Below are 23770 nucleotides of genomic sequence, written 5' to 3' on the forward strand. Positions count from 1 at the left end.
GTACCGCTCCTGTCAGCGCGCTGGGCGCTGATGTGAAAACAGCAGCCGCTCCAGTGCCCTTCTCTCTCACCGGATACCTGGCCGCAAGCAACGGAGGCGCCGATATGGGCAGCGATAGCAGCACCAGCAGTAACGGCGCCCGGAGCTGACACAGCCAGTGCCCGCAAGCCCCCAGGCGAACTTGCCTCCTCAGGCGACCGCTCAGCCACGGGCCTCCGCACGCCTCAAGTGAGCCAAGAACTCCCACCGAGGAGGTGGCGGCGGGCACTCTGCGCCGAGAAAACTTCCTGCCGCTGACGAGGACGAGGAAAGTTTCCGCCGGCGCTGCCGCCGGCCGGGGACAGGAAGCGCGGGCTAGTCCCGCCGCCGACTCGCTCTGGCGGCGGCGGCGGCGTGCCGGGGGTTGTTGCCGGAGAGCCTCCCGGACGGGCCGCCGGCACTGTGGCTTCGTGGCTGTCTCCGCCCGTCCTCTAGGGGGAGCTGATCTGCCGGGAGGCCATGCCCGCCGTCAGCCTGTTGCCGCTCTTTGGCAGCCCCACGGGCCCGGGCGCTTTGGGCGGCTCTTTAGGCGGGGGTCCCTTGGGCGGGCCGGGGGGTAGGAAGGTCCCGAGCCCCAGCGGCGCCTTCCGCCTGACGGAGAAGTTCGTGCTGCTGCTGGTCTTCAGCGCCTTCATCACGCTCTGCTTCGGGGCCATCTTCTTCCTGCCCGACTCGCCCAAGCTCCTCAGCGGCGTCTTCTTCCACTCGTCTACCCTCCAGCAGCAGCCGTCGCCGCCCGCGCAGGGGGACCAGCGCGCGCCGCAGCCACCGGGAGCGGGAGCGGGCAGCAGCGCCGGTTATGGGGTCGGGCCCGGATCTGCAGGAGAAGCGGCGGAGAACTTGGCCAAGATCCGCGAGGACCACGAACGAGCATTGCGGGAGGCGAAGGAAACTCTGCAGAAGCTGCCGGAGGAGATCCGCAGGGACATCCACCAGGACAAGGCGAAGTTTCTTCTCCAGGACAAGTTGGGCAGGAAGGAGGCGGGGGGCGCCGAGTTGCCTGACTTGCCATTCCGCAAACCCATCGGAGCCGTGGGAGCGGAACCGTCAGACCCCGTCATCCGGCAGAAAAGAGCGAAGATCAAAGAGGTGGGTGACTGCCGCCTCCCTGCACCTCATTACTTCATTTGCTACGATTTTACAATCACCGGTGCCTTTTCTGTGTTTTTCTCTACCGCAGTTTTTTCTTACCGTGTAGGCAGTGACCTTCACGGCTCCATCCCCCCGTCCCCAATATTCTTTCCTGCAGTAATTTCAGTAATAACCGTTCTCGGGTGCGGTTCTGTGGTGGGTGCGTCTTTTGACGTGAGCCGGAACTTCTAACGGGGAAGAGAAAAGGACACGTGTCACTCCTAATCTGCCAAGGTTCTCAAAGAGATGACAGCATGGGCAGGCTTTTAAAAAGCCGACCGCCCCAGCTGTGTCTTTGAGAGCGCGCTCCAAGGATCGTGTGTAGTGGAAAGAAAACACTGGTTCATTTCTGTCTAAGCATTAGAGTTGGGGAGCCAGAGCTAGAGAAGGGATGATAAACATCACGGTGACGGTGACGTCTCCCACACTAATCTACACTGCCAGAGCCAGGCAGAGGGTGAAAAAAGGTCTGTCGACTTGAATATTGTGTTGATCTGAAGATATGCAGCAGGGAATGGGGGACCCTCTATATTCTGTGCCAGTTAATATCACTGTCCAAGTGATACTTCAGATTTCATGTTCAGAAGAAAAATGTAGGCATGTAGGAGAATAAATACTGGAAAAGTTATGTAATTTCCAAAACTAAAGATAAATGTCTTATGTAACCCCTAATATAAATTTATTTAATTTTTCAAGTCAAACTAGCAAGCGGTGTTAAAAATGAGCTGCAGTATAATTTTATTTAGTAGCAGACCCATCCTAAAGCATTTTAATAACTTGTGGACCTTTACATCTGGAATTAAGTTGGTGATCTCTTGGCTAAACATGATTGTTTCCAACAGCTTCTCTTTATCTGCTTAGCTTGCATTTGCTGTGGGGGAGGGGTCTTCCTACTCATCCCTGATGGCATGGCCATTTTCACTTGGGAAATATGCCCCTTCTGTTGGGAGACAGAGAGTAAACACTTACTGTACACAGGTCTATATTTTAGAGAATTGTTGGTGGAATTATCTGTATCACTCAAGTGTTATGCTTTATGCATAACACAGAGGTGCCTGCTTGAGTGTTAATAACTTCTAAAATGCTATGATAGTTAAAAAGAAATCCTAATATGTAACACAGCTCCTGCATGTGATGTACTTCTGTGTTGGAATTAATATGAAATGCATTGGCTGTGACATGTGACAGTGCTTTGCATGCAGTCTGAGGAAAATGTGTAGAATTGATGCACATCAACTCAGCTTGGAAGTGACCTGCATGTAAAGATTGTTTAATGTGTATCATGGCCCACAAAATGTGCAAGTAGATAAAACTTCTGATTAGTGCACTGAGTTGTGCTTAGCTGAACTGAGTAGATTACATAGTCAGTTAAATACATATGTGTTATTAAAAACAACTTTATTCTTAATTGGATGAAATTCAAAGAAGACAATGTTAGTGTTTAGAAAGGTCTACTACTGTTGAGAGGCTGGCTCTGACTGAGTATCTACAGAATTGTGTAATCTGAGAAGATTGAATGTACACCTGGTTTCTGCCTTTCTGAGATATGGGACTTTAAAATTTCATAATACTAAGTAGATCTGGTGGAAGGTCTGAGTATACATGCAACAATGATTGGTGCAGCCCACCCCTAGTTGTGTGCATGTCTGCAAAAGTTTTATGTTTCTACCACACAGAATAAGTTGAACTTTCCAGTTTTAATACTACGTTGCCCTTTTAAGATTGAGTCATTCAGTAGATTGTCTAATTCAATTGAAGATCAAAAGTTATTGTTAGCAGTTACTAATAGGCTGATATATCAGGGTTGTAATTACAGGAGCCTGGTTTCATTGGTCGGTGATGTTTTATCAGCACTGTAGTGTGATAAAGGGGCACAGTGGTTTTTCAAGCTTCTATTTCAATCCGTTGGTGAAACAGACACATTGCTATTTCCAAAGCTTTTGGAGTCACTATCAAAGAGGATACTTTTAAATGATGCAGTGTGGTACCTGTTGCATTTTCCTGTTTCTGTTCGGTGTTTTTGTTCATCTCAGGCTAGATTTTGTTTGCTTAACTACCATCTGTTCACAAGGCAACACCATCCCAAGAATGTGTTCACAAGTGTTCCCCTGCATCCCAAGAGGCTGCTGTAATATTTCATTCTTCATCTGTAATTATCAAACATCTTTAGAGCAACTGCTAGGATCATGTCTCCAATTAGATACTCCACAGGCATCCCGTACTGTCATTATTATGTTTGCTTTTACTGGAAAAATAGAATAAGAAGGGTGAGGAAACAAGCAACAGTGGCATAAAACTGTCACCCATGGGGGCATGCACTGTGTGTACCCCTTGAATTTTCCTTATTGTTCTAGTGTTAGAAGTAAAACAAAACAAAAATGAATCACAGATTTGTGGTTGATGGGAAAAAGCTAGACTTTTACAGGACAAATCAGCATATTTCTGTCACTACTTCAGATAGTTCTGGTGATCCTCTAAGTGTGTGTTGCAGTAGATCAACAGAAATATTAATTCCAGATGTCTTGTAGTGATGATTTCTGCAGAATGTTTTATCTGTTTACCTCATTATATATTGGGTAGCTAAACATTTGGTACATTTGTCAGTGACATTTTTCTGGAGAAACGGAAAGCATTTTTAGTGTTTAAAATGGTGACTCCGTGTATGTTCATATACTAGAAAATATTCATTGGCTGGATGATTTGGATCATGTTGCTTTATTAGATGGTCCCCAAAATAGTCCTATAAGATATTTTCCTTACTGGCCATTCCTAAAACTAAACATAGGAGCTAAAAATGGAGAGGGGTCAGAATCCTATGAAAGAGCTCATACTTTGCATGAGAGGAAATTCTAAGTTCAAGACCTGTCAGCTCCAGTTAAAAGCCCCACTGAGTTTAATAGGACATTTTACAGTAATTGTATTTGGATTGAAATTTTGTGTATCCTGCCTTGAGTGTTGTTTTTTTGGTTGCAATATCAGGTACAAATAAAATTTGCACCTGCTTGATAAAAATAAGCTGAGCTGAAATCTCTGGGACCTTGACAGTCATAAGTATCATTGGTTTATTGGTTCATTGTGTGAGAATTACAGCAGTAACTATTTATGGTTATATGCATCAGATTTTCCTCTCTCAAAATGGGAAACCCTATCTATACATCCTCTGTCATCCCATCCTTTTTAATGCTGACTTATCATATTTGTGAACAGCATTCATACAATTGTGTTTTTTTTTTTTTATAGAGCCTAACTCTTAAAACACTTAACTTATTTTAACCTTTTCTTCTGCAAAACCTGATATTCTGCCCAAGAATTCTATTGCCTGCTGGAATCAGCATAAGGTTCTACAAACAAAAACCTGGTTCTAGATGACAGGTAGTTCAGTCTTCTCCAACCTTGTTCCCTCAAGATGTTTTAGATTAGAACTACTAAGCATCCCCAAGTATTGGTCATGCTGGATGGAGCCCATGGAAGTTGAAGATCAAAATGTTTAAAGAGTATCAAGCTGGGGAAGGCTGCTGTAAGTTGTTTTCAGCATTCCTTCAACCTGTCACCTTTCTGTGAAAGATTGCAAATTTATTTTAAGATCCAGTGGTATGGAACAAGTGTACATTTTAACTTGTTGGTTGTTGGCTTGTAATTAGTCTTCAAGAGCTTTATGAACTTGTAGCATAAAATGCAGTTGCTTATACTATGGATTACTTCAGAAGCAACTTTGTGTTTTCTTGCTCTGTCTTACTAGTGCTACTAAATATATAGCTGTTTGTGACTTCTCTTCAGAATGTGTAATATAAGCACTAGAAATTGTCAGCTTGACTGAAGCCATGATAAAAGTAACTCTGTCTTTACTTGGAAAACTTGACTGAATTCAGTTGGACTCCCTAGTATAGGTATATGGACTGTATTCAAAGAAAAATGTAGCAGAATGTGTCCTCAGAAACATAGATAAGTGCAGCTGGCAGCAAAATCAAAATTCACCAAAGAAAAGTTATTTTGCTGTTTGAATGGAACAAGCATGCAAAAGTGAGAAACTTTAGTGGATAGCCTTATTGAAGTTGGTGGAATGGCTGACACAAGTAATGTGTTTTGATGCAGCATGTATATCATGCATACAGTGATTAACTGAAGAATTTGCTTTCTCCATTGTAAGTAACAGCAAGACAACATTCTTTAAACCTGGTTTCTAAGGAATATAGTTTGGCAATTCAGACATTTTTACTAGGCTGTTCATCTGAAGTACTTACAGAAATAAATGTTTCGCTTGTTCTTGAGGAAAGAAAAGTAAATGGAATTCTGAACAATAATTAACAAAGTGCTCTCACCTTCATAACAAAAAAATGTGTTATGATCAGAGCAAAACCAATTCCCCACAGGTCTGAAATTGTCAAATAGGAAGAAGTTAATTACATAATAGATGATTAGAACGTTTTGATAAATCATTAAGAATCATGCAGTCTTAACACATCTTTGCTTTTATTTACATATCAAGGAATACTATTGCTTAGGAAAAGTGTACTAATACATAACAGGAGTATATTCAGTTTTTCTTTTAAAGATCAAAACTGAAATCTTCTGTACACTTAAGTTGGAGGGTTTCCTCATTATACTCAATAGAACTTAGATGTCTTCCACATTGAGTTACACGTTTTCCTGACTTTCTTTTAATGGCTGGCTGTTTTGTTTTGTTTTTTTCCCCTTCCACCCTACAAGTGGGTTGTATGGTCAAGAATTGTACTACTGTTTAGAACAGAGCTGCTGTATAGCATCTAAGATTATTTAACACAAAACTCTGTTATAGATTGAGTCTGGCAGACTTAGACCATTTAATTACAGAAAGCAAAAGATTACATTATGCAATTAACAGTATTGTAGTATTTCACTGCCTAAAATTCACATGTTTGTGCTTAAATTGTTTACTGACACTAGTTTTTTAGCTCTATAATGATTAAACAATGAATAATTATTAAAATAAGTGCTCTAGTTCTGTTGTACAGAAAAGAGTGTTGGGCTTGCTTATGTGGTTCTTGTTCTCCACCCATCTGCAGCTTTGAGAAATGCACTCCATATCCAGGTTTGCAAGATTAAAAGTAAAGTTTCAGTGTTAACATCAGATTACTACATTAATGCTATCATTAACACATTCACACTGTAATTATTTCCTCCCTGAGACCTATATAATTATTGTATCTCAAAGTGCTAAACCAATTCTGAGAAGTTTGCAAGTCCTGCTAATAAGCTGGAATCGCATACAAAGGTCTCAAATCAAATCATGATAGTGATATGCTACCAGAGCACTCGATTGCCAGTTTTTTATTCAAAACAAATCCATGGTTGCTATATAATACCAATATCAATTTTTAAATGCTGTATTCAACTTTCTTAACTTTTACTGATCTCTGTGACTATAGCAGAAGCATAGGGAATCAAGAGGCTCACATGACCCACCTTGCTACCCTACAAGTAAAATGCATAGTGTTATTGATGGTTGTTCTTCCATTCCTCCTTCAGTCCTCCAGCCAGTATTGCAGTCTATGCCATTAGCATAGAAGCCCCTTGTCTTCCCTTCCCCATTGGGAATGCAGTTTTCATTGTACCAGTAATTTTCATTGTTGTTTTCAGTTTTGCACAAGTTCAGCCATATAGTTCTCTAACATGTGTAGTCTTGCTAATCAATTTTCTTGTATCTTTCACATCTCAAAGTGAGATAGGTAACATTTATGGAAACTGGCAAGATGAGATTGTATAGAGGCAATATTCACATAGTTGCCAGAGGTCAGTTGCAAAGATGTATATTAAAAGCACCAGTAAAAAAAAAAAGGGGGGGGGGAGGATAGAGAGCAGCAAAAGTAGGTGCACTAAAGTTAATATATTATCTCCCCCTTGACAATGTGATCATCTGACTTTTAACTGCTTAACGGACAGTTCTCAGTGTCCTCCAATTTTTTCAAAACTTCACTAGGTTTCTAGCAACTTTGAAAAGGTAATTGCTCTGGTATAGCAACTATCTACATCTCCCCTCCATTTTTCACTCAATCATTAAATTTGGGTATATTTACCCATCCAAAAACTGCACAAATGTTTGTCAAGAATTAAAGAAGAATGTGACAAAACATGTTTGAGCAATTGACGTGCCAGCACTAGTACTACCTACTCCCACACTCTCATGTGATCCTATTTATTCCATCCTGTTCAGTTGCCTTTTCAGGATTATTGTTGCTTTTTTTCTTTTTTACCTAGAAGAGGAGAACAGTAACCCCAGCAATAATTGCTCCAAAAAGGAGACATGAAAGGGGGCAGCCAATATCACCTATTTCTGAAGTAGCTGGAAAGTTCGGAAAGGGTAGAGGGCACCTACAAATGCTAGTTCAACAGTTAAATCAAGAGGATTGCATTGCTAAGTGGGATATATGATAATGATAATTACTTATTTCATTTTTCTACCACTCAGTTGCCAAAGCTGTCTGGGTGGGTAGCAACCATTTATACAGTACTATAAAGTATAAAAATGCATACAATTAAAACAGTATAAAATGCCAATAAAATGTTTAAAACAGAATTTGAGACAAATTCAGCAACTAAAACAACTTCAGTAGCGCTAGACCTTTTAGAAGAAAAAGACATTTCTTTCCCCACCTCTGCATGTCATTAAAGCCTTTAAATGCCTCAGCATTGTGAAAGCAGCCTTAACCTGTGGCCAAAAGAATAAAAGTGTTGGCACTAGCTAGGTATCCATAATTTTCACTGAGAAGGTCCTCTTCCTTGCTGCCACCATTCAGCCCTCCCTTGGAGGATAACAAAGGAAGCCTTCAGGTGTTGAGCATGGTATCAGGGTAGATTTTGATTGAAACATTCTGACAGGTACTATAGAGGCTTTATAGGATATGACCAACACCTAAATTCTGTAAGGGTTTATCGGATATGACCAGCACCTTGAAGCACCCAGTGCAAGCAGGCCAGAATAGATGTTTAGATGCTTAGACCTTCTGTTCTCAGTTATTAATCTAACTGCCACATTTTGCACAAACTTTAGCTTCTGCAAAGTCTTCAGGGGCAGCCTCATGTAATCTAACTGATGAGTGCAGTAATTTAAAGTTTAGCAGAGCACAGATCACAAAAATCAAGTTACCCCCTGGCCAGATAGAGGCATAGCTGGGCCACCAGCTGAAACTGATAGATTCTAACCCATCCTTTTGTGCAGCTACTTTTACAGCTTCCTCTCTCCTTTTTGGTGCTTTATATATTTATTATATTTATATCCTTCCTTTTCCCCCTTAAGGAACTCAACATACGTAGCTTACATAATCCTCCTTTCAGTGTTATTCTCACAACAACCCTGTATGGTGGGTTAGGCTGAAAGTAAGGTTCTAACCCAAAGTCAGCTCACAACTTAGCTGTTAGCTCCTGGCAACTGTGTACAAATTAGAACAAGCTATTTAGCTTATACTGTATGCTTTGTCACTGTTTCCTCTGAAAGCTGAAACTGAGAGAACTTGAGCAGACCTAGTATTGACACAATGTTGCACACTGAGATACCTTCATGGTGTTTCAAAGCAGTATTATGCAATCATTTGCAGTACCAGGTCCCAGCCCTGTACCAATGTAACATACAAAAAAAGTTACCTCTGAGCAAGTGCAATGTGGAGTTTTCTGCTGAATTAGTTATCCACTTTGTGAAGTAGTTTTCAAGATCAGAGGCTGTACCTTACTTAAAAGGTTTTCGGCCCCAGAACTGTCATTATTAAAAAATGAAATGAAAAGTCTCTCTAGCCTTTTCCCAAAATTTATTTTTCATCACTCACTGAGGTTTATATTATGAGGGAGATCAGAATTACAGTGAGATTTTAGGAAGAGCAATACTAAAATGTGCAATGTCTATACATACATATTCCATACCTATTCATTTCAAACTTGGGACTTTTTACTTAATGGCCAATGACATGACCTAATGCTGTAATATTATGGATACCTACTGTGCCTTACACCCAGTTGCTACATATCACTTACATTTGGCCATGTTTGCATATAGTTTTGATGCAGTTCAATAAACTGTGAAATCTAAAGCTGGAATTCTTCCTGTGCTATAAACCTAAAGCATCCCCTTAAACGCAAGGTACTCTTTCGTCAGTTTGTTTGAGAAATGATATTGCATTATGGAGCAATATCAACCTCCTATAAAGTAGTTTTGTTTCAAGGTTACAAAACTAACCAAAGCACTGTGTACAAGAAGCGAGGAGAAATGCTTACTTGTGGCTATCCCATACTAAGTAGTGGGTTCAATGTGCCTTCTTGTTGATGGCATTGGTTGCCATTTGGGCATCTGAATTATTGAATGGTAGCTTAAGTTGCATGGTGGTTTCCATTGCTAAAAGATTTCTTGTAAATTTAATGTACCTATCTTTTGGAAAGCTGTGCCTATAAATGTCTGAGCTGGCAAAGCTGAAATTAAAAATGCATTACCTTGAAGATGTAACTAGCTGATATGCCTTTTCTCATTTGTGCTGTAGATTAGATGCAGGAGGCCCAGTCCAAATTAAAGCATGGGGTTAGGTGGGTCTTAACCCACATACACTATGCGTATCTAATCCAAATTAGATACCATGCCTCCAGTTTCAATGGCAAAATAGTGATGGAGTTGTTTTATGGATAACTACTAGGGATAGTATATTGAGGCATACCAAGGAGAAGTGTTAAAGCCTCCCTAGTTCCGCCAACATGACACTTCTAGTCCAGCTCAAGGTCCTGACCCTGATTGGGGCCCCTAGCCCTACTCTACAGTTAAAAGCCACAGTTACTAGACACTTTTAAAGAATTCACATACATTTTTAAAAAACACATTTATTCCCACAAAGAAATATGACACATGTATTTTGATAAAAACTGCTGATTATTATTTCAGGAATGTTAGTGCTTAGCCTAGTTTAAATGGCTAGCTAGTGCTAGCTAGATTTAAAACAAAAACAAAAAAACACCGAAATCCTAGTGGCATGCATCTCTGATCAACATTTAAACTTGTAAAATAAGGGTAAAGTATTTACTCACTTATTTTCGGGGGTAAAAAGTGTATGTGTGTGTTCCCTTTCTTTTGTAGCCTTCTGGGGCTTGTAAATTTAGAAGCAGAAAATTAAATGTCTCCTTGCAAGTGCACAGAAAATGCCAAGGTGAACTAAAGAACTCTGGGGCAAGTATTTCTTAAGAAACTATATTGCATGAGAAGGCATACCCTTATATCACAACAAGAAATCCTAGACTTTCAAAAAGGAAACAATTTCATATATAGTCCTACAGAATTGGTATGTCAGAGATAACTCTGGGGATACCTAGTTTCAGAATGTGTTAACTTTGTTGGCCACTTGTCAACTTTTAAATTCTTATAAATGACCAATTTTTTACCCATTCTACCTCAAAATCGGTACATAACATTCTTAAACCAACATTTCCATAACGAAGTTTCAGATCAATAATTTGAATTGTCTTGTGATTATAACCAGCACTCCCACCTACATTACATTCTGGTTATAATGATAGAACGTGAGTTGCCTGTCTCACCATTAACAAAGCATCACCACTAATTGTGTGTGTGTGTGTGTGTGTGCGCGCGCATGCATACACACATGTGCAAAAGCGCATGCTATAGATTATATTTTTCTCAGCCCAACCTTACTCAGTTAAACATAGAGGTATTTAGTTTTGGTATTTCTTTTAGAAACATAACACAACAGTTTTTACTTCATGTTTATAAAAGTCTCAATGTAGCTGCAAATAGAGCAGTGCAATGATATTGATATCATTGATATTGGGGACTGCAGGTGGCGCAGTGGTTTAAACCTCTGTGCTTCTGGGCTGGTTGATCGAAAGGTTGCCGATTCGAATCTGCACAACGGGGTGAGCTCCTGTACTCTGTCCTAGCTCCTGCCAGCCTTGCAGTTCAAAAGCATGCAAATGCAAGTAGATAAAAAGGTACCACTTCGGTGGGCAGGTAACAGCGTTCCATGCACTTTGGTGTTTAATCATGCCGGCCACATGACCACGGAGACTGTCTGCAGACAAACGCTGGCTCCCTCGGCTAGGAGATGAGCACTGCCCCCTAGAGTCAGGCATGACTGGACATAACGTCAAGGGGAAACCTTTACCTTAATGATATTGATAGTACTGAAAAGTTCTCTGTGCATGCCTTCATATATACACACATGCACACAAACACCAATTTCTAACTCTTTATGCTTTCTGTTGTGGTCCATGGCGCTCTCTCCAGAAATGTTAGGTTGGTTTCCTGTCTTTTATTCTTTGAGTAGTCTGCTAAGACCTACTTTTTTGTCTGCCTGCAGAATTGTTTTACTGTATGATGCTCATTTTAGAAACCTGCATTATGTTTTCTGTATTTTCTGAATGCTTAAAGTAGTTTTGCATTCATTTTATAAAGAAAAGGAAAGTATATATTTGTAAAATGTTTGCTAGAAAGTAAAAAAAAACATTTGTACATGAACAGGGTAGACTTGAGTATATTTATATTTCTATCCTATGTAAAACCAGAAAGGTAAGAGCATGACAAACTTAGAATTTTTAAACTTACAGTCCTTATAATGTATAGAATCCGCAAATGCAACTTGTTTGAGTCTCCCAGCTTATACACCCACCATTAAATCAGCAGGATCTCTCAGAATGCATATTCACTGCTATTTGCTGTAAGAAAAGGGCAAGTCAAAATTATGTAAGGCCAGGGACTTCTTCTGGCCTATATTCCAGTTAAGGGGTAAAGTGTATTTAAAATAAATTCTTTCTCTGTGTGTTAAAATATGTACTGCTATTAAAGCTTTATTCAATTGCTTAGCAGCAGATAACATTATAAAACCTTAGAATGCCATTTGATAGAAATCTGTGCAGTTGCCTGGAGAAAAGAAAGGCTAAAACCTGTTCAGATGACCAGCTAAAGGAATTTCTTAAGTTCATTTCTATTAATGTTTATGTCAGTCTGTGGGTGCCTTTCTCCATCTCTCAGACCCTATGGTACTTGAACAAAACTAATTAAAGGATGGTAAATCTAATGCCTGCCCCCATTGATTTTTATACAGGATCACTTATTCTTCGAAATACCTAACACTAACAGTCACTGTCCCCTCAAACTTAGAGCATCTAACAGATGGTTTCACACTCCCGTCCAACTAGCTTTTAAGTCCAGACAGCCTTAACTCAAGCAGCAGTAATCTTGTGTCTTAAGACTGAGTTTGTCTCACGGTGCTGATTTATTTTAAGAACTATCCTCCTACACTATCACAATTTTTTGAGATATTGGAGAAGAGATCCTACAGTGGAGCTACCCTTTTGTGAGCTCAGCATGACTTTGTGTTTGCTTGCCTTTTACTTTTTTTTAAGATTGCTTTTTGCAATTTCCAATTTGATGCTTGGTGGCAATCTCTTCAAGGTACTCGAACAGAATGGTGAAGAGGCTATCACTGGTTTGTCAGCCTATTTAAAATTATAAGAAATTTGTGCAAAAGTTTGTGAACATTTTTTTAGTTAGACTTGTGTTGGTTTGAGATAGAAAGCCTTGCTTAGCTAATATCCTGGATGGTAGTTTGTTGTTAAAGTGAAGCCATCGTGGGCATTAGTCAGGAGAAGTTGCTAAGAGCTTTGTGTTTCACATTGCTTTCTCATGACAGTTGTCAAATGAAAGTTGTCAAGAGAAATCCAAACTTAGAAAAGAGGATGGCCAAACATCACCCCATTCATAAAGAGATCCTCTAAGTTGGGAGCAGGTGGGTGGATCTTTTTTTTTTTTTTTTTAAGCTTCCTCGCACTTTTCCATCCTTTCCTGAGATTCCAGGTACTTGGGAGAGTGGAAAGGTGTGAACTACCCATTGCTGTTAAAACTCCTGTTCCTTGTAAGAGTAGCTCTTTAATGGGACTGTTCAGGGTTTTGTTTTGTTTTTTCTGAAATGTGTGAGCATGCCGCCTTGTTAGAGCGGAAACAATAGCAGGAAATGGCAGATAAGTCAGTCCTGCAAAAGAGTAGAGTGCCTTGGGATACCTCCACAAGGACTGAGCTGGAAGGATGGAGGACAACCATGTTGAGTCCAACCTTTTTTTTTGGGGGGGGGGTTGGTTGTGGGTGACACTCTGGGTTGTTTCATGAACAAACCACCTATTGTGCATAATTTATTCACAGACTGAGTTGTCATGACATTCAAACCTTCCCAGTTGAAGGGCTTTGAGACTACCATCTAATGTAAAGATAAGCAGTAGCAATATATTTGCAGCTTGTTTGAGGTCTGTAAATTTCTTCCTCTCTTTAACAATTTAGCTTCAACTTTTAATTTAAAAAATGTTATACTTCCCTTTTAGAGCCAAAGACTATATTTAATGCTTTGAGCTATAATGCCACCACTCTTAACTTTATCATTCAGTTCATCTGGTATGAAAAGGCTTCTTCAAGTTTGCAAAAACAGCAGAGATGTATATACCCACACAAGCTGCCCTCCCTTGTCACTTAACTTTCAGGTGATAGTGGCTGCACTTCCAAGTGAGTGTGTTCACAGATATGATTGGTAGTTGTTGCTGAGGCACCATTTTTAATAGGTATCTTCACCAGTAGCAAAGGAGTTGATGAACTGCCATAGTCAGTGGATGGGCTCACACAACATGATAACCAATACTCAAAGGTGAGTGTGGATTGTTGAACTGTAGGTTGTTGGTTTCTGTGAACCCAGATGTGCTAATAAGCAATGCTTCAGTGACAACCCATGGTTCAGCAGCATTGCACATTCAGCTGTGGGAAAGTGTTGTCATGTTAGGTAAACCCTGTGGATTTTTATCTGATATCCGTGATGTGGATATTCGAAGATCTCACCACTGAAAAGATCCTCTGCTCAGTAGCCACCCACATCAACATGCATCTCTGAAGGTGCTTAGAGTCCAAGTTCATATATATAAGAAGAGATGGGAGGGATATATATGGGAGGAGTCAGTTAAAATAGCCTGAGTCCAAGCTATTTAGGCATTTGAATGTTAATATCATCACTCTGAATCCTATCCAAAAACAGGTGGAAGACAGGACAGAACATAAAGCGCTGGTTTAATATGACAATATATGTTAGACCCCTTGCTGCCCTACTTCAGCTGAAGATTCTGGACCATTTGCAAAGACCAGTCTACAAATAACAACTTGCAACCCCATTGTGATAAAAATTATTCTCTTTATCTTCATTTCCTCTCCAGTTCTAAGTTTAGCATAATACATGTGACATAAGGCTAATAGGTTTGCATTTGCCTTCCATGATTTGATCCTAGTTACAAGTCCTGATTTGCAGAACAAGTGGGAAACCATTTTTAGTGCCTTAGGCAGAAAGGCAAACGGTAGAAGGAGGGAATGCAAAAGCTCAAGATAGGGTGGAGGGATGATCTTTCAAATTCAGACTGAGCACACAGTATTTTACAAACAAAATGATTGCCCAAGATCAGGCTAGAAATAGTAAAATAGATCTCATCTGGTTTGGATCAAATCATAGACCATGCCTTCTCATCACTGAAGTGCTTTTGAGTGAGCCACTGTGACTGGCAGAGAACTATGATATATATGAAATTTGACTATTTAGATAACCATGGACTGAGCACTGCTTGAGATAATGGCAATACTTTTATATGAGTAGAACCCCAACATCTGCTTTGCTTTCAGTAAACAGTTGGCAAGCCATTCTTGTTTTCTCTGCTAGAAACAATTAAATATTCAAATGGAATTTATAATGGCGTCAGTTTCAGTGAAAATCAGCTTAATTGGCAGAAAAAGGAAGCACAATATTATTCTTCTAACTACACATTCAGTATGAGAGAGCGTATATCAGCTGATGTTCCTTAAAGCTGTTACACAAGGTGCTAATAGTTGCATGTATTTAATCATACTGAAAATAGGGAATACCAGGACTTAAATCAAAGTTCTCTGATTTAATTGGCTTGTGGATCACAGCCCTAATCAGTCACCCCCACAAAATGATTTGCTGCATTACCATCTGATACTTGTCCACAAGCATATGTGAAGAATTGATCTCAGTCTGCTTCCTACTTGACAGGTATAAACTTGGCCTATGGCTACCAACAGCTGGTGCCATAATAGGGGCCAAGATTTCAATTAAGACAGGGATGTTCAACCATTATATAGTCCAGTTTTCATATATTTAGTATACAATGTATTTAATAGTAGGTACAATAACAACACTTTAAAAGCTAACATGTTTATTATGGCATAAGCTTCAATGGATAATATTTGTGAAAGCTTATGCTGTAATAAATGTGCTGAGTTTTAAGGTTCCATAAGATGTTGTTTGCTGCAACAGGTGTAACACAGTTAGCCTTCTAGGTCTAAGCAGCTCTTTAGTCAAACATTGACAGAGATACTCTACTGTCATGCACTTTTCAAAGGAATACTAAATATTCACAAAACCCCATCATAGTATAATACTAATGTCCAAAAGAGTACTTCTTGGGATATTGTATATCTACATCCACGAATCTTCCCTAGAACTTGAGGATCCTTGCCAGCTTGTATTGTGAAGCATAATTCACATAATATGCCATTGACATTCTGACTCAAGGGAAGGAAACTTCTTTAAAGTTGAAAGAGGACATGCATATGAATATAAAATATTCTTTAAAGTACCATGTGATGATGTAAAATTAGACCTACATGCATTCAGGATGGACAACCCATGCACCCCAGAAGATACTCAGTGCATCCCTCAGGGCTCAAATGATTTTGCATCTGCATTAGACCTAAATATTTTGGGAGCAGGGGTGGGCAATTCTGGTGTAGGGAGATATAGCTAGTTGCTTAGTCCTTATACTGAATCTTTCGCTAGTGCATACCCCAATTTGAGTAGGACAATCCCATTGAGATGTTCTGGTTTTAGATAAAAGTGGAAGTAAGTCATATCCATATAACTAAGATACTTGCAGTTTGCATTTCATCTGCGTTATAGCCAAAAATTTAGAGCTGGGATACAGTTTTGAAATACGGACACTATTTATAAAGTGAGGAATGCCCACATTTTTAGATGGTCTCCAATTCATTGCTAGTACAACCCTATCTTAAATTAGGACTTGCACCCCACCTCTGCTGCTTCCTTCCCTATCAGTCCCTTTTCTCAAAGAAAATAATTCTGCTCCTGGAGAGAGGTATCATAGAGAATCTTCAGATGTGCTGGCTTTCTGACACTTACATTGTGTGCTAAAGATTTATTGGTACTACCCTGACACCTTGGCATAAGAATCCATTTTCTCTCTGGAAGAGACATCCTGAAATTTGCCAGGGATTCTGTTAAGACTGAACTACCACAGAGGTACATGAGCTATAGAATTTAGTTGGGAAACAAGGTCTTTCAGAGTTCCCCTTCCTCTGAATACAGGTAATTATAGCTAACCCCGTTCTATTTCTTTTTCCTAAATATATCAATCTCTACCTCTGCAGCCCACCATTGCCACTAGCATTTGCGTTTCCTTGGCTGTATATCCATCAAATACCCTGTGGTTCCATTCTCTTGTTTATTCAGCAAACACTGATTTGTGCATTCTCCAGCTACTTCAATCTTTTTAATGTAAGTCTATTACAGCAAGTATACTAGTCCATATAGAAGGGTTGCAATAGCCTAATAACCCTACAGTAGCCACTTCTTAATGAACTACAGTGAGGAAACTAACTCTGCAAAGTAATAAAGAAAGGAAAGGCATGGCTATCAATTCTGTAGTCAAACAGTCTTTCCTACCTCTGTTATCAGTTTACCAGACCTGACTTTTTGAAACCATATAGCAGCATTCTGATTTGAATGGGTCAATGTGATGGCAGTCATAGCTGTCATACATTTTAAGAAGTATACTCTGTCACAAATGTCTCAGTTTTCTTATCAACCTTCCTTTCACATAACCAAATTAACATTTCTACCAGTCATTGAATTTTACATTATATAAATTTGCAACATACATTTTAGGTGACTAATATCTAAAGTTGACTGAATATCTTAGCTTCAGAAGTTTTATCATCTTAGAGAGAAATTCGTAATTGGATTAATAGTCTTTTAGTTAAACTTCTTAATGAGAATTAATGGGCAAGTATTACAAATTCTTAATGAACTACAGGGAATAGAATTGAATAAAAACTCCTTGCTATAACTAAAATACCTCAAAAACAACATGATGTTACTATTAATAATGTTTAATGTTAAAGTCTACAATATGATATGGGTTTAATTAACCATTGAATTAAACACATTGATCCTTGATGTACAGTATATTTTCTCTTAGTATTTAACATAGTGGTTTCTTGCTAAAACAACAATATAATCCTGCTTTCATTTCTCACCAGATGATGAAACATGCCTGGGATAATTATAAACATTACGCATGGGGATTAAATGAACTGAAACCCATATCGAAACAAGGACACTCAAGCAATTTATTTGGTAAGTAATATGTGCTTTTGTGCTTAGTGACATCAGCTGCTTTGCTGCTCTGAAGGTTAGAGATTACATTAGAAGCATATTTGCTGTTAAACAGCTGTTGTGACATGTGCTTACTTTAAATGGTAAATCATTACAAATAATGAAAGCATACCCTGTCATACGCTCCTATATGTGGGGCCTATATACATAGAATGCTAAAGGAATGCTCTTGCAGAGCAGCATTCTTTGGGGAGTTTTGTCCCATAAACTTTATCAGCTAAAACTTGATAACTTAAAACTATAAAAATAACATACTTTGAGCATGGAAATCTGTTAGACTGGGGCAAATGTTAACACCTTCTAAAATATGTATGCTGATTCCACATAGGACAGTGTCCTGAATGCCCTCTAGTTTTGACAATTGGAATCATTTAATTATGTTCTTCTTTCTTACCACATTGTAACGTTTCTCTGTAGTTTCTCAGGGGAACATCTTGACTATATGAGAGAGTCTTATTTAAGAGCGGAGCTTCATGAACAATAATGAAGTAGTTTTGTATTGTGGGTTTTTTTCCTCTTTTCTCTTTTGTCCTGATGGAAGTAAAATCCTAGCTTTTATGCCATCTCATCTGTTTCTTTGGCTGCTCAGAAATAACAATAAACTTGGTCTCTTTTTGTCACTCATTCTTGGAACCCCCCTTTTCTCCAAGTTGGATATCTTTTTAGCCACTTGCAAGGAGTGGCTAAAAAGTTGTTGTTGTTAGTCACGAATCATGTCCGACCCATCACAACCCCATGGACAACATTCCTCCAGGCCTTCCTGTCCTCCACCATCCCCTGGAGTCCACTTAAGCTCACACCATCTGCTTCAGTGACTCCATCTAGCCACCTCGTTCTCTGCCGTCCCCTTTTTCTTTTGCCATCTATTGTTCCCAGCATTAGGCTCTTTTCCAGGGAGTCCTTCCTTCTCATTAGATGGCCAAAGAATTTGAGTTTCATCTTCACTATCTGGCCTTCTAAAGAGCACTCGGGGTTGATCTCCTCTTGGACTGTCTGGTTTGATTGCTTTGTGGTCCAAGGGACTCGCAGGAGTCTCCACCAGCACCACAATTCAAAGGCCTCAATTCTAGGTTGCTCAGCCTTCCTTATGGTCCAACTTTCACAGCCATACACTGCAACTGGGAAAACCATAGCCTTGACTCGATGCACTTTTGTTGGCAGGGTGATGTCTCTGCTTTTTAGTATGCTGTCTAGATTTGTCATAGCTTTCCTCCCCAGGAGCAAGCATCTTTTAATTTCTTGGCTGCAGTCCCTGTCTGCGGTGATCTTGAAGCCCAGGAAAATAAAATCTGTCACTACCTCCATTTCTTCCCCATCTATTTGCCAGGAAGTGAGAGGACCGGATACCATGATCTTCATTTTCTTAATGTTGAGTTTCAAGCCAACTTTTGCACTCTCCTCCTTCACCCGCATCAAGAGGCTCTTTAGTTCCTCTTCACTTTCTGCCATTAGAGTGGTATCATCTGCATATATGAGGTTGTTGATATTTCTCCCAGCAATCTTAATTCCAACAGGTGATTCATCTAGCCCTGCCTTTCCCATGATGTGCTCCGCATATAAGTTAAATTGGCAGGGCGACAGTATACAGCCTTGCCGAACTCCTTTCTCAATTTTGAACCAATCAGTGGTTCTGTGTCCAGTTCTCATTGTTGCTTCTTGACCCGCATATAGGTTTCTCAAGAGACAAATAAGATGGTCTGGTACTTCCATCTCCTTAAACTTGCCACAATTTATTGTGAGCCACACAATCAAAGGCTTTAGCATACTCAATGAAGCAGAAGTAGATGTTTTTCTGGAACTCCCTAGCTTTCTCCATGATCCAGCATATGTTGGCAATTTGATCTCTAGTTCCTCTCCCTTTTCGAAGTCCTGCCTGTACTTCTGGTAGTTCTCGGTCCACATACTGCTGGAGCCTAGCTTGTAGGATTTTGAGCATAACTTTGCTAGCATGTGAAATGAGTGCAATGGTGCGGTAGTTTGAACATTCTTTGGCATTGCCCTTCTTTGGGATCAGAATGTAAACTGACCTTTTCCAATCCTGTGGCCACTATTGAGTTTTCCAAGTTTGCTGGCATATTGAGTGTAGCAGTTTTACTACATCATCTTTTAAGATTTTGAATAGCTCAGCTGGAATACTGTCACCTCCACTAGCTTTGTTGTTGCTCAGACTTCCTAAGGCCCATTTGACTTCACATTCCAGGATGTCTGGCTCGAGGTCAGTGACCACCCCATCGTGGTTATCAGGAACATTAAGCTCTTTCTTGTATAGTTCTTCTGTGTAATCTTGCCACCTCTTCTTGATCTCTTCTGCCTCTGTTAGGTCCCTGCCATTTTGGTCCTTTATCATGCCCATCTTTGCATAAAACATTCCCTTCATATCTCCAATTTTCTTGAAGAGATCTCTGGTCCTCCCTATTCTATGGTTTTCTTCTATTTCTTTGCACTGTTCATTTAAGAAGGCATTCTTATCTTTTCTAGCTATTCTCTGGAATTCTGCATTCAGTTGGGTGTATCTTTCTCTGTCTCCCTTGCCTTTCGCTTCCCTTCTTTCCTCAGCTACTTGTAAAGCTTCCTCAGACAGCCATTTTGCTCTCTTGCATTTCTTTTTCTTTGGGATGGTCTTAGTTGCTACCTCTTGTACAATGTTGCGAACCTCCATCCATAGTTCCTCAGGCACTCTGTCTATCAGATCTAATTCCTTAAATCTATTTGTCACCTCCACTGTATATTCATCAGGGATATGATTTAGGTCATACCTGAGTGGCCTAGTGCTTTTCCCTACTTTCTTCAATTTAAGCCTAAATTTTGCAACAAGAAGCTCATGATCTGAGCCACAGTCAGCTCCTAGTCTAGTTTTTACTGACTGTATTGAACTTCTCCATCTTTGGCTGCAGAGCACATAGTCAAACTGATTTCTGTGTTGACCATCTGGTGATGTCCATGTGTAGAGTCGTCTCTTGGGTTGTTGGAAAAGCGTGTTTGCTATGACCATTGTATTCTCTTGACAAAATTCTACCAGCCTGTGCCCTGCTTCATTTTGTACTCCAAGGCCAAACCTGCCTGTTATTCCAGTTATCTTTTGGCTTCCTACTGTAGCATTCCAATCCCCCATGATGATAAGGACATCATTTTTGGTGTTAGTTCTAGAAAGTGTTGTAGGCCTTCATAGAACCAGTCAACTTCAGCCTCTTCAGCACCAGTGGTTGGGGCATAGACTTGGACTACTGTGATGTTGAATGGTTTCCCTTGGATTCGAACTGACATCATTCTGTCATTTTGGAGATTGTATTCCAGTACTGCTTTTCCTACTCTTTTATTGACTATGAAGGCTACTCCATTTCTTCTGAGGGATTCTTGCCCGCAGTAGTATACCTGATGGTCATCTGAATTAAATTCACCCATTCCTGTCCATTTTAGCTCACTGATTCCTAAGATGTTGATGTTCAGTCTTGTCATCTCTTGTTTGACTACATCCAGCTTGCCTTGATTCATGGATCTTACATTCCAGGTTCCTATGGAGTATAGATCTTTGCAGCATCAGACTCTCCTTTCACCACCAGATACATCTGCAACTGAGTGTCCTTTCGGCTTTGACCCAGTTGCTTCATTCTTTCTGGCACTACTAGTATTAGCCCTCCGCTCTTCCCCAGAAACATATTGGACACCTTCCGACCTGAGGGGCTCATCTTCCGGTGTCATATCTTTTTGCCTTTTGGTACTGTCCATGGGGTTTTCATGGCAAAGATACTGGAGTGCGTTGCCATTTCCTTCTCCAGTGGATCACGTTTTGTCAGAGCTCTGTGCTATGACCTGTCCGTCTTGGGTGACCCTGCACGGCATAGCTCATAGCTTCATTGAGCTACACAAGCCCCTTCGCCACGACAAGGCAGTGATCCATGAAGGAGACTTGCAAGGCATATAGCAAGCCAATGTGGTCTGGTGGGCAGACTTCAGGCTTTGGGAATCAAATGGTTTCTTTTTTATTTCCTTTTACTAATGCACCAAGATATACCTGCTAGTCTGGTGCAGAATAAATTACAGAATGCTTATTCTAGGAATTAATTTTAAGTATCAGAACTAGATGAAACTCACAATACCTCCAAAAGCAAACCCTTTCCTCATTGCTCCAAGTTAAGTCTTCCCTTACTTGCCTTTTTCCTAAGCTAATCAATCCTAGTTGTTGTAACTGTTCCTCATACAGGAGTTGCTCTAATTTCTTCATCATAAAACACTGCAGTGTCTCCTCTAATTCAGGAAAGTTTCATAGACCTTGCCATGCCAAAAATAAGAAATGCACATGTGAAAGCATATGCTTAAATGTGAATATAAGATTGGGAAAGGCAAGGAACTATAATGGTCATATACCATGAGGCTAACCAAAATGGTAGCAAGATCACTCAGGAAATTTCCCTTCTAGAAACCTACAAGCTTAGGGCAGCCTATGTTTGTCAAAAATAGATACATTTACATTCTTAGGCTGTTTGGATGATGTTCATCTTTACCAGTTTGCTTAACCCAATTGTTTTATTGGTTATTATTAGGATAAATTTCTTGCTTGGTCTTTTTTGCTTGATGGTTAGACAATCTTCAGTTACCCCCCCCCCCAAAAGTGCCATGGCTTATTTGAAGATTGTCTTCTGCTCAAGCAACCACCATCACCTGGCTGTGCATGGCAAGCCATGGCAGGTCAGGCACCCATCAACAAAAAAATGGTTTCTGGGATTATTTAACAGGGTCTGTGAGTAAATTCAGCCATGGTAGGTTATTGTTAAGTCATCTGAACTTCAGCAACTGATGCTTTCATAGGTCCAAGATAGCACTGAGTGAACCATTCAGCAAGAAAGACAAAAATTCCTTGTTGTTTTTGCCAAGCTTGCCCAGACCACCTCAAGTGACATCTGTTCCAGGAATGTCCAAGTGGCACTTGAGGGCGATGTTCTCTGACTTGGTTTCTCTACTCTTTGTGACCTCTTTTTCACTCACTGTCATAACTTTTTTTTTTCTTTTTCTCCTCTCACAACCTTTCGATGAGCTATGCTAGTGACAGCCACTGACGAAGTGACTAATGTGTGAACTGGAGGTCACTGAAGCAGGCTGCTTGTTTCTACTTACTTGGAAGGCTGTGAAATCAACCTGCATTTACTTTGACAGCCTTGCAGTTTGCTACTAGTCTGTTGCAAATAACAAGTCACCCAGACAACCCTTCTTAAGAGAAATGCTTATGTCTACTCCCCCTTCTCACAGATGTCTACCAACTTGTTCTATTCCTGCCAGATTCTATGGTGTGGTACTATATGATGTAGCACCCTAATCGCTGACTAAGTGTCTTCTCCCTCTACTTTCAGACAAAGAACCTTAGTGTGTTATTCTTGTGCAGCCAGGCAAATACAGGTTTTTTTCCCTAGAACTCAGGAGAATTCACAGACAGTTGTGGTAGCCATCATGGAAGGTCAGGAATGAGTCAGTACAGTTCCCAATTTCTACTCAGCATGACATACTTAATGCTCATATGACCTGAGGCTCTTAGCAGAAGCCTCTGTATGCCCTGCTTTTAAAAATGATTAAGAAATAGGCTACTTTGGTAGCTGAATTGTCCTGTTGGAGCCATAAACTGAAGTTTGTATTTATTGCTTGTGCTGATTTAATATGATCAACTATTTTAAATCCAATAACACTTGCTTCTGGCAGCTTTACTAGTTCCAAGATTTATTGGTAAATCAAATAATATCCTATTTGTTCATTTTAAATTGGATTACCCTATTTTGTACTCTAAATGATGCTATGTCAAGTAGCATGTTTTCTTTCAGATGGCTTTTCTTAGTTTGTTTCAAAGAAGGATATGATATAAGTCATGAATAAGAGAAATAGAAACATATAGTATTTGTCTTAACAAGATAGATCAGTGGTTTTCAACCTTTCCACAGCTGGGGACCAGTGAAAACAGGAAAACCACCTCAGGAACTGCTGAGACAGAAACAAAAGCACCATATACATAATACAATATTCTATGTATTAATTTCCAAATGCAATACCAAGAAATGAAAATTCTCCAAAACAACCAGAAACCGAGCAACAAAAAAGGCAACAAAAGAACAGAATACCAAAACCAGTGTGGTGTGGCT

General features: G+C 40.0%; 1 protein-coding gene across 4 annotated transcripts in view; it reads left to right on the forward strand.

Annotated features, from left to right (window-relative positions):
• Nucleotides 1–329: 329 nt before the first annotated feature.
• Nucleotides 330–23770, forward strand: part of MAN1A1 (mannosidase alpha class 1A member 1) — a 60804-nt gene continuing 37363 nt past the window's right edge. For 3 of the 4 annotated variants that reach the window (XR_006414275.1, XM_044425690.1, XM_044425699.1), the window contains exons 1-2: nucleotides 330–1128; nucleotides 17513–17609. Coding sequence is in view for 3 of the 4 variants with exons in the window: in XM_044425690.1 (XP_044281625.1) it covers nucleotides 499–1128; nucleotides 17513–17609 (727 nt within the window). In the remaining variant the exon portion in view is untranslated. Of the gene's footprint in view, nucleotides 1129–16099; nucleotides 16749–17512; nucleotides 17610–23770 lie in introns of those variants that run through there. The other variant, XM_044425711.1, reaches the window with a different exon arrangement.

The sequence above is a fragment of the Varanus komodoensis genome, unplaced genomic scaffold (genome assembly GCF_004798865.1).
Source record: "Varanus komodoensis strain SLA01 unplaced genomic scaffold, ASM479886v1 scaffold1, whole genome shotgun sequence".
NCBI classification, from domain to species: Eukaryota; Metazoa; Chordata; class Lepidosauria; order Squamata; family Varanidae; genus Varanus; species Varanus komodoensis.